The 21704-nt window shown below is 39.2% G+C and overlaps 1 protein-coding gene across 1 annotated transcript in view; it reads left to right on the top strand.

The window, feature by feature from the left end:
• The window catches only part of TRDN (triadin), a gene marked incomplete at its 3' end in the record, with an annotated part of 647190 nt that overhangs the window by 327876 nt on the left and 297610 nt on the right, over positions 1-21704 (top strand). The window contains exon 23 of the mRNA XM_082250910.1: positions 7835-7911. Within this exon, the coding sequence (XP_082107036.1) occupies positions 7835-7911 (77 nt within the window). The remainder of the gene's footprint in view (positions 1-7834; positions 7912-21704) is intronic.

The raw sequence follows: 21704 nt of genomic DNA, 5'->3' as shown, positions 1-21704 counted from the left end.
GAAGTTGCTAGTAATTATGTTGAAGGTTTAGGCATATCTAAACCCAAGAACAAAAAATGTATTATACTGCAGCTTACCAGTTCTTAGATGTGGTGGCTGCATTAGTACTATATTTTTTTCCAGGCTAAGAATATTTTTAGCAAGTACTCCTTTTGCAGGATATTTTTCATGTCCTGTGCACTGAGCTAAAAATCACAAACAGTGTTATCCTTCTTCTGTAAATGACTAATTCTCCACCCACAATGTAACATAGATGAAGAGAGGAAGACATGCTTGAAGTCGAGAAACTGTGAGTGTAACTGAACTTATGATTAAGTACTACAACACATTTTTTATGGAGAGGTCCTAGTTCTTTTTTAAGACAATGGCTGTGTGTCTTCCAACAATTTACCTACCAATCAATGATTTAATGCTCATGAATATCTTTAATATTGGGATGATGGTGGCAGTCTTATGAAAACTTAGGCTTATAAAAGACTGCACTTTTAACATCTTAGCAGACCCTTCATAGAGCAAAAGAGGTAAGCCTTTGATGACTTTGTACTGACAGACACGACTGTTGTACAACACCATCTCCTATCTCAGCTGCTTTTACTTTCAGGCAGTAAACAGACACTTACTGCCTGAAAGAAGAATTTTGTTTCCGCTATTTTATTTGCTCATTTGTCCAGTTTGGATAGGGTTGGAGACTACTAACTGCAGCAAGAAAAAAATAAAAATAAAGAATAAAACCTTCACTCAGTAGTCATTTCAGTATTGATTTACTCCTGAGACTAATGCAGGTTCCGTAAGTGAGGAGGACAGCTATCTTTAAGTAAATTCAGCATATGTCACAGAACAGGTTAGAGTCTTTAAGACCTCTCTCGCAGGTCAGTTATAGACCTTTATTACCAAACAGGCATATTTTTAAACAGGACTCTTAGCTTCATCTTCCTCCCCCCAGGCATTCAGGTGCGAAAAGCAAGGGCTGGGTGTCTAAGCAGCTATTCCCTCCTGAAGCAAGAAGTGTGGGAAGCAAAAACTTGTGAACTCACATCCTGCTCAGATAAAGTGGCAAAAGTAACTTTTATAGAAGGTCCCCCCAAACAGGTATTTCCTTTCCTAGCCCACATCACTGGCATAAACCCCTCTGTGATTGTCAACAGCAGTATAAATACTGATAAGCATAACACTGTAATTCTTGCTCTATCTACTGAAGAATACCCAACAGTAGCAAGCAGAAGCCAACCGTGTCCTTTGGCTTAGGGGAACCAAGTATCCGAGACAATATAAACAAACAGAGCTCAGGCTGGTTTACAGTTTAGCTGCAAATATTTAAAGGCAAGGCTCCTGCTAAAGTATAAGAAAAGTGAATATTCTTTCTTTTTTCCTGACATAATAGACAACATTTAATATGGTTAGCATTGTGACCAAGTAGTTTGTATTTTTGGCTAGCAGCATTAGGATTGTCGGTTCAAATCCAAACCATGGCAATACCTGCTTGGAGTTCTCTCTGCGCCTATGCGGGTTTCCTCTGGGTACTCCAGTTTCTTCCCACACTCCAAAAACAGGCTGGTAGGTTAATTGGCTCCTCTCTAAATTGGCCCGTGTATGTCTATGTATGAATAAAAGTTAGGGACCTTAGATCTTAAGAGGGCAGGGACTGATATGAATGTATAAAATATGTAAAGTGTTGTGGTAATGGATAATTCTATATAAAAACCTATAATAAATGTTTTAAATTTTGTTTCCTTGGTGATAATAGTGGTGGGCAATGATTGCTGCCAACAGAACTTTAAATAAAATGCACAATAGTCCTTGAATAAATACATTTGTAAAATAAAATAATTTACAATGTTGTGTAATGAATCATTTGCCAGGTTTACCCACAATTGTGAAACTTGCATCTTTAAAAACTGTTGGAAACCTAAGCTAACCATCAGGACCATATTCTATACAGTCTAGTTTTAGTTTGACAATGTGAACCTAGAATATATTCAATACAGTCCTGACTATAATATGTAGATAAAAGAGATGTGAAAATTGTGTGGGTTCTAGAGATAAGGGAGGACTGGGAGGCAGGAGGGCATTCCCTCAGGGGCCAGCACATATTTTCTTATATATATATACTGTATAAAGTGTATATATATATATATATATATATATATATATACACAATTATAGTCTATGCTGAGCTAGCCAGCCTGCTGTCAGTATGGATGCTGCACAATGTGACTCCTACCTATAATGACATGAATATTTTCTCCTTATTGGACATCTAGCTTTAAACCACAAATTATATTTGGTAGCTATACAGTATGTATTACCAAATCCTGTAGTCTTTGCACGTATGGTTGAATTTCACTTACCTTTGTTTGGGGGCCTGTGAGCTCCCTTTTCCTACGTATATGCTTCGCACACTGTTGAGTACACCATTTTAGGCTCTGTGGCATGCCTGACAAATTATAGTCTGGTATATTTTTTAATAAATGTTTTTATATATTTTTGCGAAAGCCTGCTACACATCTGGATCCTGATGAAGCCCTAAGTGTGGGTGAAACGTGGCAATCCATTGTATTGTAGACTGTGCTGCAATACACCTTTCAGATATTGTATTCTTATATGTTGTATTTACTATTGTGTCTTAGACAAAATAAAATTAGAAATATAAATTTTATTAAACTGTTAGTCTTTGGGCACATTCAAATCTCCATTCTCCTTGTCTACAGGGTCCAACCTGTGATACTTGGTTTATTTTTGGTTTTCAATTTATAGGGGATTGTGCCAGTACTTTTTTAGATAGATAATTACTCTCCACCCAATTTCCTTTAAGGCCCCTTTCACACTAGCGGACCGTTCAGATCCGCCTGTCAGTTTTTCAGGTGGATCTGAATGGATGCCCCATGCATCTCTATGGGGCATCGGATGTCAGCGGAGACATGTCTGCTGACATCCAATCCGGTCTGTCAAATCTAGATGGATGGAAACCCTATTTTCCATCCATCAAGTGGATCGGATCGGATGGGATCGGATGAGAACACACAGGCGGTCCGTTCCCATCCAATTCCCCAATAGAGAACGGTGGGGACCTGACAGCTCTGTCTCCACACACAGCACAGAGACAGTGCTGTCATCCGCCTGCTCAGCGGGGGATCGGCGCATCGATCCCCCTGCTGAGATAAACGGAGTCCGCCAACGGACTCCCTTGTGTGAAAGGGACCTAATGGAGATACTTTAAAAAAAAGTTTCATTACCTTTTATGAAGGGTAGGAACTAGCACTCCTTCCCCTTCAAAGCTCCATACGTGCAGAGACCATGCTAATGGGGTCCAGGACAATGTTTACATTCCTCTGTCAGCTGTTTCATATCTGTGTCCACATGTATGCAGTAGAATAATCTTGAATCTTATGGGACAACAGAGTCCTTTATATGCACCAAACAATGAAAACCCAAAATAAATAGTTACCTAAACCATGCCAGAGTAAAACCACCAGTGTGAAACGTATATACTCTAAATCATAAATGCATTGCATTATTTCCATTCAGCTCTTCATTTTGTATGCTCTGGCTATTGGTCCATGCAGTATGGATTTTAGAACAATGATCTGTGATTATGAAATAAATTAAATAATGTCCATCATTTCTACTGTTAAAAGGTTTCTAACAAACTATAAAGGTTTGTTTAAAAAAAAAAAACAAAAAAAGAAAATCAAACATGTTATACTTACCTGCTCTGTGCAAGGGTTTTGCACAGAGCAGCCCCAAACCTCCTCTTCTGGGGTGCTCCGGCATCGCTTCTGGCTCCTCCTCTTCATCGGGTGCCCCCATGGAGAGCCTCTTTCCATGGATCGTCCATTAACACAGACAGCAGGACTCGGCCCCACCACCCACTTCCGTGTCACTGGATTTGATTGACAGCAGCGGGAGCCAATGGCTCCTGCTGCTATTAATCTATCCAATGAGGACCTGAGACAGAGGCTAGAGCTGCTGGGCTTGTGCTTGTCGCTGGAACATTCGGGTTCAGGTAAAAATAACAGGGGGTCTGGGGGGCAGCTGCACCAAGAAGGTTTTTCCCCTTAATGCATTTAATACCTTGAGACTTTACAACCCCTTTAACCACTTTACCACCGGAGGATTTTCCTGCTTAATGTCCAGGCCACTTTTTGCAACTTGGCACTGCGCAATTTTAACTGCCAATTGCGCGGTCATGCAACCCTGTACCCAAACAAAATTTACGCCCTTTTTTTCCCACAAACAGAGCTTCCTTTTGGTAGTATTTGATCACCTCTGCATTTTTAATTTTTTGCGATATTAATAAAAAAGAGCGAAAAGTTTGCGAAAAAAATTTACATTTTCTACTTTGACAGTTAAAAAATATCCAATATATTAAATTTTTGTCATATATTTAGGCCAAAATGTATTTTTTACATTCTGATATATAAAATTCCCAAAAAAAAAATGTAAAAATCAAAATTTTTTAACATTTTAGGCCAATTTGTTTTCTGCTACATATTTTTGGTAAAAAAAATCAAAATAAGCGTATTTTGATTGGTTTGTCTAAAAGTTATTGCGTTTACTAACTACGGGAAAGATTTGTCATTTTTATTGTTTATTTTTTTTACTAGTAATGGCGGCGATCTGTGATTTTTTTTGCGGGACTGCAACATTGCTGCGGACAGATCAGACCCCTAACTGACATTTTTGACACTTTTGGGGGTACCAGTGACATTACTACAGTAATCAGTGCTATAAATATGCACTGTTACTGTAATAATGACACTGGCAGGGAAGGGGTTAACTTTATTGGTGATTAAGGGGTTAAATGTATGCCTCATGCTTACTGACGTGTGGGGGGAGGGGGTTGTGTGACACAGACACAGATCGCAGGTTCAGCTATGCTGAATCCTGTAATCTGTCCCTGTCTGTCACATAGGAGATCCGCCCGCTTTGTTTACACAAGCGGGCGGATTTCCTCACTCGATCCCCGACGATCGGGGAAGAGCGGCGGTGATCACCGCCTCTCTTCCCCTGGCACGACTCCCGCTGTGTTTGAATACGTGCGCGCCGCCGAGAGAGGGGAGAGTCTGGTGACGTAGGTCTACGTCGCCAGATGATAACGAGCCACTTTGCCGCAGTAGCAGCTCAGTGAGCGGTCAACAAGTGATTAAGAAATATTTTGGATCATGTAAAAACAGGCCACATACATTCTAGCTTATACAGTAACTATTGTTCACTAACATACTGTATGTTTTGCATTAAACTTCATTCATAAAATCAAAGCTAGCCATATACTGAGGTTTTGTTTTGCTTGATTTTATACGTTGTGGATAGACAAACTTCCTGCTATGGCTATTACATTTTGGCAGCCTTCTGATTAAATGCAGCCACTTTTTGTCCTACATTTTTCAATTAAGTTAGGTTTAACAAATGAAATGTAAACTATGGGGTTGATTTACTAAGAGCAAATAGACTATGCATTTTGCAAATGCAGTTGCTCCAGAGCTTAATACATGATGAAACTCTGCTGACCTCCATCATCTAATCATGTGCAAGTAAAAATGCTTTTTGTTTTCATTTTCTTCATATGTAAATGTGTATTCTCTGCAAAGTGAAGTTTCAGCTCATTTACTAAGATTTGGAGTAACTGCACTTACAGAGTACACGGTCTTTTTCACTTTAGTAAATCAACCCCACTGTGTTTCATGCGCAGAATAGATATTACCCATTCTGGTAGAACAATTCCTGTAGGTCATTCCAACATTTTGTAAAAACAAACTGCAATGCATAGAGACTGTTTGAATTTCCACTAAAATATCCACATATTACCACCAAAATGCAGTTAGCAAGATTTATTGACAGATCTTCAGTTTCCCTTAAAATAAAAGCACATTAAAGCAGAACTTCAGGGATATTTACAAAACACTAAAAATGCAGATCTGTGGTAATTGATAGATCATGAAATGTATCTTATAAATACAATCAGTGCAAGTGTCTGTCCCCGTTCACACTGGGGCAACCTGTGAGGCGACCTGGTCGCCTCACAGGTCGCCGTAGGTCGCCTTCCATAGGGAAGCTGCGGACCCGTTCTAATAGGAGCGACACAAGTAGCTCCGACTTAGAAAAAGGGTCTGGAGCTTCTTTGGGGCGACCCGAAGCGACCGTCATAGACTTCAATGTTATGACAGAGAGATGAACTCATCAGTCTGCTGCTTTTCTTTCGCTGTCCAGTCACAGGCTGGGGAGGGGCAGGAGCTGTACATGATACATACTGTAATTGCAGCAGAGAAAAATCAGGACACCTCCCCTGCCAGACAGTACTGTCTTTAAGGCTCCTTTCACACACTCCGTCCATTGGACAGAGTCCGTTTTTCTCAGCGGGGGATCGAGCCGCCGATCCCCCGCTGAGCAGAAGGATGACAGCTGTGTCTCCGTGCTGTGTGCGGAGACACAGCTGTCAGTTCTCCATGCATCTCTATGGGGGAAATCGGATGGGAACGGACCATCTGTCCGTTCTCATCCGATGCCATCCGATCCGCTGGACGGATGGAAAATAAGGTTTCCATCCGTCCAGATTTGACGGATTGGATCGGGTCGGATGTCAGCGGACATGTCTCCGCTGACATCCGTTGCCCCATAGGAATGCATGGGGGGACCGTTCAGATCCGCCAAAAAAACGGACAGTCGGATCTGAACGGTCCGCCTGTGTGAAAGGGGCCTTAAGGAAAACACTCTTTTCTGATTTTAAGTTCTACACAAAGGTTTTAAGGCTCTGTCTTACAATGCAAGTCTAGGGATTGATTTACTAAACAAGTGAAGACTAGAATGTTTACTGATTATGTAAGTAAAGCTGCTTTTACGTCAATCTACCAATCACATACAGGATCCTTTTCTTAAATTACCCTTACACATGAAATTTTGCATTCAAAGTGATCAGATCTTCGTTTTACTCTCTAAGTTAAGTGCATTTTAGTGTGTGAGACATCAATGTTATACAAAAAACTTAAAGTGTAACTCCACTTTTGTTGAGAAAAAAACATTCCCCTCTGGGTGATCTCTGTACATTGCAAGAATTTATAACAACCTTTGTTGCAGATTCCTACCTTTTGTCATTCTGAAGAAATCACTGTTTGTGCCTCTGTGCTGAGTAAGTCTAATGGGAGTGGTTTCAGAATTATCAATCAGCTGTGCACCTGCAGAACACTAATGAGGAAATCTGCAGGGCCTGCATCCCTTTAGACATGTTACTATTGGGAGTATCTCAACAAAAATGAAATTTTTGTTCTGAAATCTGACTTGTATCTTAGTGCAGACTTCTGGGAAAATTGGTGAGCCAATCGCACAAGCAGGAAATGATGCTTCTGGGGTGTGGTCAATGCACATTCTGTGTACAGAACAGCTCCAGGTAGCCATATTGCATTGCATTGCATTGCATTTTCAGAAAATTACAACAGCTGCAGATTGAAAAGGAAAGGTCATTTTTAATAACATTCATTAGATTGTAAGCTCCATAAGCAGGGCCCTCCTATTCCTTTTGTATCGAACTGTATTGTAAATTGTGCTGTCCCTCATTTTTTATTGTAAAGCGCTGCGTAAACTGTTGGCGTTATATAAATCCTGTATAATAATAATAATAATAATTATATGACTTGCGTTGCAATTGTATACACAATATTATTTTTTCTTTGCTATTTGTTTCCCCACGAAAGTGAAATTACCCTTCAAATAACATACTGTATTTCTATGGGAATACAGTTTACCTTTTTTATTTTTTTTTTTTTATATTTGTCTTTTTCAAAAATTAATATTGCCTATAGACAGGTTATAATGATTAATTTGGTTTCTTTATTTTTCACAGCTGGTCGGTTGCCAATAACCCCTGCAATAACACCGGGAAAAGTGGCCCCGCCTTCTTTGCCTCCCAAAAAAGGTATTGTTTTATATATTTAAAAAAAAAAAAAGGCTTTATTAGTTTTATATATTTACTTATGCAGAAGGGTATGTTTGTCACATAGGAACATGCCAGGACATGCCAGGACACTTATGCAAGAGTATTTCTCTAATTGCTTTTTAATGTATTTTCTTTTATTTACCTGCTATTATTAAACACTTATTTTTCATGTTAAATGCTGAAATAGTGTTGAAAAAAAGCAGATAGGTTTTTTTAGGTTCACTCACAGTCCCTGAAGGGGTTCTTTTGAAAAATGTGACTATTTAGGCTAAGGAATAGCTACTCGTTGTTTACTATATTGTTTCTACTGACAGCCATATGTTGTACATGTCTGGACACTTAAATAATGCAATAGATTTGATTTTATTTTTCTGACAGTCTGTAAAAGCAGGAGGAAATATCGAGCTCTTCTAAGCATCTCGAATGAGTCTCTGTTGTCACATACAGAAATTTTCCCATATCTTGTGCAATATATAACTTCATAGAAAAAGGAAGAAGCCTTGAACTATACAGTATGTGTTTCTCAAAATATTTAGGAAGAAAGATTACAGCAGTGTCCCAACATTGATAATTGCTAGTGGTAGTTGAGCAATTTCCTAGCACTCTATTGTGCTCATGCAAGAACTCCAGTCTCCCAGCAGTGGAGGACTCTCTTTTTTTTTTATCCCAAAGTTACAGTATAATGATACAGGTTATTGTAAAAAAGGACTAAAATAAAAAACAAAACAAAACAAAAAAAAAAAAAACATTTAACTCTAATCTGTGTGTTGTGCAGTAAAACTTTCCTAAAAGAGAAGATAAACGTATGCCACATTCTGTCACAGATGGCAAAAATAGGAAGCATGTTCCTCACTCCTAGGCAGTGATCTAAACCATGCAAATCCTTCCTTTATGCCCCAAACAATTAAATGCACATCCAGAACCAGTGGTGTATAATGCATGAAAAGCCTAATATTATGGAGCCATTTATTCCAAACAGCATAAAGCTATCGAAGGTCTTTTTCCTGTAGGCAGTGTAATATATGGGAATCATGGTTTCATCGAGGAGGGCTTGGGACCAAAGGAAACAGTATAAGCATACAGGTTATGGTGAGATGGGACCTCAATTGGACCTTCCGATAATATGTAAAGAGGGAAATACTTATACTCATCTATGTCCATATACAGTGGGGATTGAAAGTTTGGGCACCCCAGGTAAAAATGTGTATTAATGTGCATAAAGAAGCCAAGGAAAGATGGAAAAATCTCCAAAAGGCATCAAATTACAGATTAGACATTCTTATAATATGTCAACAAAAGTTAGATTTTATTTCCATCATTTACATTTTCAAAATAACAGAAAACAAAAAAATGGCGTCTGCAAAAGTTTGGGCACCCTGCAGAGTTAATATCTTGTACTGCCCCCTTTGGCAAATATCACAGCTTGTAAACGCTTTTTGTAGCCAGCCAAGAGTCTCTCAATTCTTGTTTGAGGTATCTTTGCCCATTCTTCCTTACAAAAGTCTTCCAGTTCTTTGAGATTTCTGGGTTGTCTATCACGCACTTCTCTTTTAAAGTCTATCCATAGATTTTCAATCATGTTGAGGTCAGGAGATTGTGAAGGCCATGGCAAAACCTTCAGTTTACGCCTCTTGATGTAATCCCCCGTGGATTTCGAGGTGTGTTTAGGATCATTATCCATTTGTAGAAGCCATCCTCTCTTTAACTTCAGCTTTTTCACAGATGGCATCAAGTTACCATCCAAAATTTGCTGAAATTTTATTGAATCCATTTTCCTTCTACTCATGAGATGTTCCCTGTGCCATTGGCTGCAATACAACCCCAAAGCATGATTGATCCACCCCCATGCTTAACAGTTGGACAGAGGTTCTTTTCATTCAATTCTGTTCCCCTTCTTCTCCAAACGTACCTTTGCTCATTCCGGCCAAAAAGTTCAATTTTAACCTCATCGGTCCACAGAACTTGTTTCCAAAATGCATCAGGCTTGTCTATATGTTCATTTGCAAAGTTCAAACGCTGATTTTTGTGGTGAGGACGTAGAAGAGGTTTTCTTCTAATGACTCTTCCATGAAGACCATATTTGTACAAGTATCTCTTTATAGTGGAATAGTGTACCACAACTCCAGTGCCTGCCAGATCTTTCTGGAGGGATCGTGCAGTCAAACGTGGGTTTTGAATTGTTTTTCTAGCAATCCTTCGAGCTATTCTGTCTGATATTTTTCTTGGTCTTCCAGATCTTGCTTTAACTTCCACTGTTCCTGATGACTGCCATTTCTTAATTACATTCCGAACAGAGGATATTGACATCTGAAAACGCTTTTCTATCTTCTTATAGCCTCAACTATTTTCAGTTTCAATTTTCTAGACAACTGCTTAGAAGATCCCATGGTGCCGATTGTTGGGGCAAGGTCAGATGAGTCTGGGCATTTAAAACCTTTGAGATTGACATCACCTGGTCTTCCCAGACAATGATTTAGAACAATCCATGACACTGGCAGGTCTCAGCTTTGCAAAGGGGGCAGTGCATGCTATAAATTCTGCAGGGTGCCCAAACTTTTGCAGTAATTTTGAAAGTGTCAATGATGAAAATAAAATCTAACTTTTGTTGTCATATTATAAGAATGTCTAATCTGTAATTTGATGCCTTTTGGATATTTTTCCATCTTTCCTTGGCTTCTTTATGCACATTAATACAATTTACATTTACCTGGGGTGCCCAAACTTTCGATCCCCACTGTAACTATTTGTTTTTACCAGTTTTCATTCTGCTTCTGTGCTGTCAGAACCCCCACTTCTGTGCCACTATTGTGAAAACTTATGTCATTATTTGGTTATACTGCGCATGTGCGAGATAAGGAGCATTATGTCATAAGCATCATCTCGCGAATGCGATGTGCGGCATTACATGCATCTGCTGAAATTTAAAAAATAAAAAACTGGAGAGCTCACAAGATTTTAGAGGAAGTATTTTTATTTTTTTTTACGAGAAAATCAATGTAACTTCATGCAGCACATGCTTAAGATGAGTTGCATTTTCCTAAAGGAAATTGTGGCATCTGTGCAGCCTGGACAATGTCACCACTTCCTTCAAGGAAACAAGGAAGTGGTAACCAAAAGAGGTAAATAAATTAAAAAACATGTTTTAAGTAGGCATTTTTAGGCAATTTAATTTAGGAAAAGGGGGACCACAATTTTGCTTACAATAAACTTTACTAATGAATTTTGAAAAAAGACTTTTCAACTGGAATAAGTGTTTCAAAAATTAAAATGTCATTAAGATTTTGCTGGAGGCATCAGTTTACATTCACTTTTATCTTGCTATTATAAAAAAAAATCATACATATTGTTTTACATATTTTTTGTTTTAGACAGAAGCCCTGCCTTTTAATCAGTCTAATGAAGAGTGAATCTAATAAACTAATACATGGGAGACATTCATTAGATTCATTAGGTTCTCTCTTCTGTTGATTGAATTAATTTATATCTAATGAAGCAGAAATATGCCAAAAGGATTCTGATGAGAATCAAAAAGGGCTTTAGAAAGCGAAAAATCTATGATCAACAAATATATACAGAAACCGGCAACCTTAACATTAGCAGTCATAAGATGCATAATAAAACACTATTTGAGTACTAAAGTGTCCACACTCTCCCACACTAAGTCAAAATAATATATACTGTATGTGTATGGAGATTATTTATAACAATGAAGGAGGCCCTGTCAAGCAAGAAATTCTGTTTTAGTACAAGGGGATCTTTAAATGATGGTCTGTTTCTGCATCATGCAGCTAATTACTCATCACAGAAGGCCCTAAGATATTAAGCAGTCTGAAGGCATTTTTAAAACTCTTAAATGGCTGTAAAGAGTATGTGTTTTAACTGTTTTTGCTTTCTGTTGAATAGTTCCCCACCTCCGCAGTCCACACAGCTTTAATAGATATAAAAAATATTGGTAGGGTGCAAGTTGCATTCAACTCTGTTTGTGTGGAAGTGACCTAGTCCTACTTGTGCTGTCTTTCAGAGAACACCATCTCAGGCTTCCAATTGCAATTCCCATTGTCAAACTTAGAAAGTCTGCTTCTTACTTAATTGTAGTCAGTTACATTATAATTATTGTATAATTATTGTATTTATGTGAGCAGAGCCGGTACAAGGAGGGGGGGGGGGGGGGCGGAAGGGACGGGTGCCCTGGGTGGCACCATTTAGTAGAGGAAGGGGGGCGCAGCGCAGCACAGGTGAAGTGTGTGTGACTACTAACACACCGGGCGGGCAGGCGAGCGGCCGCTAATAGCTGTTACAAAGTGAGACCTTCACTTCCCTGTCAGGCGGGTATGTCCCTTGTAAATACAAAACAAAGAAAGGGCGCACCAGCCTAGCGCATTATCCTCAGCAAGTTTATTGGTAATAATTGAAATTCTTGACTTTCACGCATGTTTGTGAGTAGCTGATTTTTATCCTTTTATTATCAATAAACTTGCTGAGGATAATGCGCTAGGCTGGTGCGCCCTTTCTTTGTTTTGTATATACAGTGTTTGGTCGACCACCCCGGTCGTAGAGGGCAGCAAAGCCTAGCCATAGTGGATGCCAAGTATGAGTACAAGTTCCAAGATTGAGGCAGCCTAAAAACCAGGTTCTGAGCGCAGGAGTAGGGTGCTGAGCAGCACTAATCTTTTTCTGGGTATGTCCACTGACAGGGAAGTGAAGGACTCACTTCGTTACAGGCAGCCATTAGTGGCCGCTCACCCGCCAACCTGGTGTGTTAGTTCATACCAGGGGCGGACTGACCCATCTGACTGAGTGCCCGGGACCAGTGGGGGGCCCCATGAGATGCTCCTGGGGATGAGGTCAGTGCCGGATCAACGTCCGGCATTGTGTTTCACTCAGTGAAGATTCCTGTCAGGCTGCCTTTAGTTCTCCGAATTCCCTGCCCGCCTCCTTTCTCCCCGCCCGCCTTGATGACCCTCTTGCTTGCTAGGACCGGCACTGTTCACGAGTACGGACACAGCTTGGTCGGCTTGGCATGGCACTACTCCCGGTTTTTAACATTGGCGTCTATAGGAAATCTTGGTCAACTTGACATAACACTGCTGCTGGATTTTAACATTGGCATCTATGGGAAATCTCAGTCAGCTTGACATGGCACTGCTCCCTGTCTAACAATAGCGTCTATGGGAAATCTTGGACAGCTTGGCATGGCACTGCTCCCTGTCTAACATTGGCATCTATAGGAAATCTTGGTCAGCTTGACATGGCACTGCTCCTTGTTTTTAACATTGGCATCTATGGGAAATATTGGTTTTGAAATGACACTGACTTTTTCTTTATACCCCAGGGGCAGGGGGGGCGCAGTTTGCCATCTTTGCCCCCTGGGCACCAGGTGACCTTGTCCCTGCACTGTATGTGAGCTGCTCAGGCTGCTAGGAAGTGTAGTCCTGTCTGCTGCTGTGTGTGCTGGCTGAGAAGGAGCCTACCTATGCTCCTAACAATGACAGGTAAAAGATGAAGATCCCGAGAGCCGCACATCAGAACAAGACCTGCTGTGTGTAGACAAGTGGGGATGAGTAAGCTCCAGTGGGCAGAGTGAAACACGTTGGGGGCGTGGCCTGATGAGGGTCCAGGCTGGGACTGCCACTTATCTTCACACAGCGGGTCTTGTTCTGATGTGCAGTTCCTTGGATCTTCAGCTTTTACCAGTTAAATTTTATTACTGCCATGAATATATTCAGTTTTAGATTTAATGAGTGGGTCTAGCTTATAAGCCTACAAATGTTTCAGTCATTCCTTTGGGGAACCCTGTGTGCCTTATAAGCATATTACAGGTACATATCACAAAAGGGTATGTAGGTAAAGCCAAACAATTTTAGACAGGAACTCCAAGGACAGGTAAATATATAGCCTACAGTATGCTTTGAAACTCAATCTTCCAACAATGACAGAATCCAATTTGACTTCTGTTTACAAAGGAAAATTCACATTTATGAAATATACATAATGTCTGTATTACAAGGGTGGGTGAAATGTATAACTGAGGACTCACTGGTTGCACTCTTGAGTGCATATGACTACATTTACCATAATGGCACTCCTAGGGTAGAGTCTAGGGTGCTAGAGTTAAATGGGGCAGCACCAAATCTCAAAATCAGCAAATTGTGATAATATTTTTCTAATTTTCTTTTTTGTTTTCTTCTTTGTACCTTTGGGCATGAGTGGCTAAATCTATCCAGAGAATTGTACGGGGCAGGCTGTGTAGTGAAAGTTGAGAAGCCTCAAAAGGCTCTTTATGGTTTGGAAAACATAAAAACATTCCTTCTGAGCCTTGTTTGGTTGTCTGCACAGTAGGAAAGTCATGTAGCTATAAATATGAAGCCGATGCAGTGCTGCCCTCCAGAAGCACATGCTAAGCAGTAATAATAATAAAAAAGAACAATCAGATAAGGTTAGAGGTCTAGAGGCAATGTTTTTAGGAGTTGGAGTCATCATTTAAGCATACAAAGGGGAGTTTGGGGTCTAAGCACTGCATTACATATTTAAATCCCTAGCCACCTACAATATTGAAAAAATTGTTATTGAAAAAATATTATAAAAAATAATTCCAGGTATGGTATTTTGATCCAGCTTGGCCCTTGACCATACATTTCAGACAGGCATCCTACTAACCAAAACTCACTGAGGCAATAAAAAACCATTCATTTAACTGCTAGCAAGGTAAATACCAATAAAGCCAAGACATCAGAAAACAATTTACAGCATGTAGAGCCATCTGGAGATCAGTAGTTCTAACTTTCACATCCAATTATATGACATCTTGATTTCCACTAAATTTGCAGCCGAGGGGATAGTTTCCCATAATGGCAAATATTTTACCAGAATACTAGGGACAACATAAATTCTTGCTCATAAGTTTACATACCCTGGCAGAATTTTTGATTTTCCGAAAATATGAATGATAACACTAAACACTTTTCTTTCACTCATGATTAGTGTTTGGCTGAATCCATTTAATATCAATCATCAACTGTGTTTACTCTTTTTAAATCATAATGATAACAGAAACTACTCAAATTACCCTGATCAAAAGTTTACATACCCCAGTTCTTATTACCGTGTATTGCCCCCTTTAACATCAATGACAACTTGAAGTATTTTGTGGTATATATGGATGAGGCTCTTTATCTTCTCAGATGGTAAAGCTGCCCATTCTTAATGGCAAAAAGCCTGCAGTTCCTGTAAATTTTTGGGCTGCCTTGCATGAACTGCACATTTGAGATTTCCCCGGAGTGGCTCAATGATATTGAGGTCAGGAGACTGAGATGGCCACTCCAGAACCTTCAATTTATTCTGCCGTAGCCAATGACAGGCCAACTTGGCCTTGTGTTTAGGACCATTGTCATGTTGGAATGTCCAAGTACATCCCATGCGCAGCTTCCGGGCTGATGAACGCAAATTTTTCTCCAGTATTCTTTGATAGCATACTGCATTCATCTTGCCATTAATTCTAACCAAACTTCCTGTGCCTTTGTAGCTCACAAATCCCCAAAACATCAGCAATCCACCTCCATGTTTCACAGTAGGAATGGTGTACCTTTCGTCATAGGCCTTTTTGACTCCTCTCCAAATGTAGCATTTATGTTTGTGGCCAAAAAGTTCAATTTTGGTCTCATCACTCCAAATGGCTTTGTGCCAGAAGGTTTGAGGCTTGTCTCTGTGCTGCTTGGCGTATTGTAAGCGGGATACTTTGTGGTATTTGCATAGTAATGGCTTTCTTCTGGCAACTCGACCATGCAGCTCATCTTTTTTCAAGTGCTTCTTTATTGTTCATTTTGAAACAGCCACACCACATGTTTTCAGAGAGTCCTATATTTCACCTGAAGAAATTTGTGGGTTTTTCTTTGCATCCCAAACAATTTTCCTGGCAGTTGTGGCTGAAATTTTAGTTGGTCTACCTGACTGTGGTTTATTTTCAACAGAATCCCTCATTTTCCACTTCTTGATTGGAGTTCGAACACTGGTGATTGGCATTCTCAATTCCCTAGATATCTTTTTATATCCCTTTCCTGTTTTATACAGTTCAACTACCTTTTCCCAGAGATCCTTTGACAATTCTTTTGCTTTCCCCATGACTCAGAATCCAGAAATATCAGTGCAGCACTGGATGAAAGATGCAAGGGTCTGTCAGGAGTCCAGATCATTGACCTTTTATGCACACACACTAATTACAAGCAAACAGATCACAGGTGAGGATGGTTACCTTTAATAGCCATTCAAACTTGAGTGAATGTTATTAGGCCAAAATCACCAGGGTATGTAAACTTTCGATCACGGTCATTTGTTTCTGTTGTCATCAAGTAATAAACTAAAAAAAGACCAACAATTTTGAAAAAAAAACAAAAAAACAAACAATATTTTTTACTTTCTGCTATAAAACACATCCAATAAAAAAATGTAAAAAATCAAATTTCTTCATAAATATAGGCCAATATGCGTTCTGCTACATGTTTTTGGAAAAAGGATCCCTATAAGCAAATATTGATTGATTTACACTGACTTTATTGCGTCTACAAATTATAGGATATATTTATGGAATTTTTATTTATTTGTTTTTTCATACAAGTAATGGTGGTGATCAGCAAATTATAGCAGGACTGCGAATTTGTGGCTGCCAATCGGATAGTCAGTGCTAAAAATATGCACTGTCACTGTACTAATGACACTGGCTGGGAAGGGGTTAAACATCTAGGGCGATCAAAGAGTTAACTGTGTTCCTAGCCAGTGTTTTTATGTGAACAGTGTGGTGCTTTCACTAGGAGATGGATTCCAGTCCCTGCTTTGCAGGAACACAGAATCCATTCCTTCCCTACCTGTCAGAACGGGGATCTGCCTTGTGTACATAGGCAGATCCATGTTCTGTGCATATTACCAATGACCGGCACCGGAGCCGGAGAACATCAAGTGCCTGGCACCCGCAGATTGGCTTCTGCTGTGAACATGTGGCGCATGGGTGGTGGCGCGTATGCGCCCCCTGCAGGTGGAAGTGCAGAATCATGTATGTATACATGATTCTGCACAGGAGAGCCGCCCTGTAGTAGTAAAACTGCTATGGGGCAGATGGGAAGTGCTTAAAAAGTGCCATACATGGAATTCCTTTTTAAACTTTTCCCATACACATCTCCAGTTATATTATCTGGTAACTAAATTATTGTTAGTTGCGGTTCTGTTTTGCAATTCCTAATGAAACGTGACAGCAGTGTATACTACTTCTTGACTGCTGGGCAATAAATTGCCATATTTTACATTTTTATTACATTTTTAATTCAGAAGAATGAACTTTTATTCTTACATTACTTAAATCACAAAGGTTTTATCACAAGCTTTTGTGTTTTTTTTTTTTTCAATGCCTTTGTTTTGATTTATTCTGTTTTTGCATAAAGTTGTTTTGTTTTCTTTGCTTCCTCCTCCACAGCCTACATTTCATGCTTATCTCTTCTAAACAAGAGGTTGTTTTGGATAATACCATCTAAATTAGTTGTTCGTATAAATCTGTTGCTTCTTGTAAATACTCTGGAGGTGGATTCAAACAAGCTAGTAATAAAAGTCATTTGAAAACATTTTTTTTCTAGTACAGTGTTATTTTACCTCTGTGTCAGGCTGTGAATTAGAATCAGACAGCATGCAATCATCTTACAGACAGGATGCCACTTAAACAAAGTGCAGCTCCCCAACAGAATCTGAAATCCAAACGCTAAAAAATAAAATGATCTGAGAAACATATTGTGGAACCAACTGTGCAATCAGTAGCAAACAGCGTGTTTACTCATCTCTTCATTAACTGCGACTCTTCAAAATGTTAGTTATGAATGAACTGCTGAAGAACCTCACATTGCCAGGCATGGCATGACTTTCCAATTGCTTCCGTTTACTACTAACTTTGAATAAGTCCATCTGTTTCCTAGCTAACTGCTGGTTATCAGTATACACTTATTTTAGAAGTTGCACACAACTGTGTGACATAACCTTCTTATCTCAAAAATAATTGAAGATTTCTGTAATACTTATGGAATCTGAAATATTTGAGTGTTGAGAAACATAGGCACAAAGTAATAATCAATGGGCCTTTGCCCAAAAAAACAGCTGTTTATGTTGGATGATCTCGGCCAAAGGCTTATTGGATTTGAGCAGCAGTCCCCCAAACTATGGCATGTGGGCCAGTATGGCCTGCTGCTTGTGGTAGACCTGCTTTTGAAAATGAAAAGACCCTTTAACCTTCATGATATGTTATTTTCCCTAGGCCATAAAGGTACAGATATATTCTTAGCTTTCTTTAATCCTTGTTTGAAGCTACAAGATATACTATGTATTAGGTCTAATTTTCTGTAATATGTATGTACCTTCTCCAAATTGTCATTAGCCACTAGCTTTGGCACTTGTTTACTACTTTATGAGTTTGTCTTTACTCAATAAAAATATTGTGAAAGAATAGACCCTTTAGGCCCCTTTCACACTTGTGCGACTTGTCATGCGATTTGGGACTGCAAAATCGCATGACGAGTCGTTCTCCAATATATCCAATGAGTACCATTCATATCTGTGCGACTTGAAGTCGTACCGACTTCAAAGTAGTCCCGGCACTTCTTTTGCCATGATTTTGATGCGTTTTGAGTAAAAGACATTATAAGCCTAGTCAAACTCGCATCAAAATTGCGGCAAAAAGTCACGTCAAAATCGCGGTAAAATTGCGCGACTTTGAAGTAGCACAAGTGTGAAAGAGGCCTTATGCATGCTTTAGTGCATTTTAGCAACCAGTAATGTAACAGGCGTTATCAGCAATCTCCTTCTTCATAGTGCCTGTACAGGGACACTATTCCTCCCACTGACCTTTTTTTTTTTTTTTTCAAAACGGTTTTTATTGAATAATGAGAGATACAATACAGCAAAATAAACAACCATATGCGAGTAATCATGCATATACAGTAGATAACAAAAAATTTAGTTTCCCGCCCACAAATGTAGACATAGAAAGGCCAATAAGACCCAGGACCAACCCAAGTTAATGTAAGCTCTAATCCACACGTAGCGGTCCTGAAGCATCTTTTAGATCTCGCATAGAATGTACAACCGGCAAGGGTATTCCAAAACAAGAGGGGGGGGGGTACAGGTCCAGAGTCCATATACCCAAAATGTGAAGGAAGACTCAAACACAGTGACAAACCCATAAACCATAAGAACATAAAATGAGAAGAGATCCCACTGTTAGTCACTCTAAGCTAAAGGGTCATGACCTTGCGTGTGAACGTGCTCCGGGCACAACCAGCCCAGGCACAGCAATGGGGGGTAGTACCAAAAAGAGGGAAAGAGAGAACAAAAATGGTCGTCAGAAAAGGCTGTGGAGAGGTGCGAGCCGTGTGGACCAGCCAGACAGTTCGGAGCACCTAGATAAGGTAGGGGGGTGGGGAGGGGAAGGAAGGAGGTTAGGGCAAGGAGGGGGAAGGGGAAGGTGGGGGTTTGGAAGGGGGAGCTAGAAGAGAGAGGAAAAAAAAAGGGGGGGAACGGGGAAGTGGGGTCACCTGCAGGCTAATGCCCATCCGTATTCGATGGTAGCCAACGATAATGGAAACATCGGGTATAAGGGTCCCACTGACCTTTGACATAGGGGCACCATTCCTCTCACTGAATTGGGGGACATTCGTACTGAACACTGATGCAGATGATTTTTTACCCTAATGATGCAGGTTTTTTTTTTTATTTTTATAAATGCATGGGGCATTTTTTATGCTAAAAGATGCTGGAGCATTTTTTTTAACTAGTTAGGTAAATCTATATTTATTTAGAAAAGCATTATTCTTTAAATACGTTTTTTTTTTTTTCATGCATTTCCTTTATTTAGAATACTTATATGTACTTCATATAGGTAGCATTAAAAGAAAAAATAAATAAACCCTTGATTGCTATGTCCTAACACCAATAAATAGCTTTCAATAATATTAACAACTTGTTTGATATGTATATCATATATTACACAGTAAATACTAAATGTACTTCTTGCTCCTTTACTTACAGAGATAGGAATTGTGAGTTTAAGCCCATGTTTACATTAGTCTGATTTGAAATGTCAAATCGCAAGTCAATCGGAGCCAATTGCTGGCAATGGCACAGCCCAAATCAGTGTGACCCCAAATTCGTGGTGCCTCACTGATTCCCAAAAGTAGTTTCTGTACTATTTTTGGCAGTTTTGGAGGGGGGGGGGGCAATTTCCATAGATATCTCTGCAGGAACCCGCACCGATGTCTGTGAAATTGCCCCCAAAGTCGGACTAAAATGCCAGCTTGAAATCGTGTAAGTTAGTTCAGCTGATTTCAAAATAACCTCAGTTTGAACCTGGGCTAATGCTCAGAGCAAGTACTACACACAACATCCTATAGCAAAAAAAAAAAAAAGAAAAATTGTCCTCAATTTATTGCACTACTCCACAATAAATAAAATGAAAACAGAAATTAATGATGAAAAGTTCATTATTAATTCTATGTACACACACTTATGAATATAATATTAGTGATTTAACAATGTGTTTATTAACAGTTGGGATTAATAGAGTTATTCCCTATTTATAATAAATGTTATCTTTATTTTTGTGTCATTGGAAAAATTGTTTCTTCTGGATATATTACACTGTGTTCCTTTATTGCAGCCCTTATATAATTTCATGGTTGGAACACACTTGTCTATTTTTTTTGTTATAAACAGTATTTTTGTATTCCTTGTCATAGCTTTAGAGGTCTGCTTTAAATATCTTAAAGCACCACTTTTCTGCATAGATTTCTTAGTATTCAGCAAGCATCTCACTTTGGTAATTGAATGTTAAATATATGTTATCTACATTTTAAAAACACATTTGTATGCAACCTGGGTGTCTAAGGCAGGCTGCACAAGGTAGTGGTTAGATAAAAAGCAGGTAATTAAAATGCACTGTTAGTTAGATAGAACACAAACTTGTCAAACATTTAAAACACCAGATTTTTGAGATTATAATCACTGGTGTACTATTCTTTTGCTGCTTAAATAGTCTCATTTTGATTCAGTTTTTTTCTGTTTAGAAGTAAGCTTTACGTTTTGCCAATAAATGAATCAAAGAAGTTTTAGAGTGCTGTTTTTTACCTTTCCACAACTTGATATATTCTCACAACTGCTGCTCAAGCAGTTCAAAGCATCTCTGCATACTGCACCTGATTTTACATTAATGAGAATTAATGAGACTAAATAAAATAAATGTAGGCAAACAAATGTACCAGTGTTGCTATGAGCAACCAATTAGGTGTTATTGCAGTTTTTAAACTACTAAAAATACTTTTTTTATATACTCATTTTGTCTAAATGCTGTCAGTTTAAAAGGGCTCAGATAGGGCTGTACGCACCTTCTTTAGGGGTCTGTAAACGATAAAGATATTTTACTGCTTTGTGACCGCAATATGCCAATTTATAGCCCCTGCCATTTGCCAATTTGCCCCGGCATGTAAGCTTCTAAAAACAAAATTAAAACAAATCATTTTACCAAGAGTGGCTGCAAAGTTCTACGCAAAATATTTTATGTTCATGTAGTTTTACTTTTATTCTCAGTGAGACATATGTCATTTTGGTCTTATGATTTGCTCCAAAAAACAATAAGGTGTAACCACCCTCCTCCTGCGCTTGGTATCCAGGCCCCTCGACCACACTCCTCCCGGGACTCACAACTGGCTTCTTAGATGGCTTAGGTCTTGCTGCCCATAACGGACTGGGGTAGTCC

The sequence above is a fragment of the Pelophylax lessonae genome (assembly GCF_965119305.1).
Source record: "Pelophylax lessonae genome assembly, chromosome: 3".
Classification (NCBI taxonomy): domain Eukaryota; kingdom Metazoa; phylum Chordata; class Amphibia; order Anura; family Ranidae; genus Pelophylax; species Pelophylax lessonae.
This window is presented reverse-complemented; position numbering and strand designations above follow the sequence as displayed.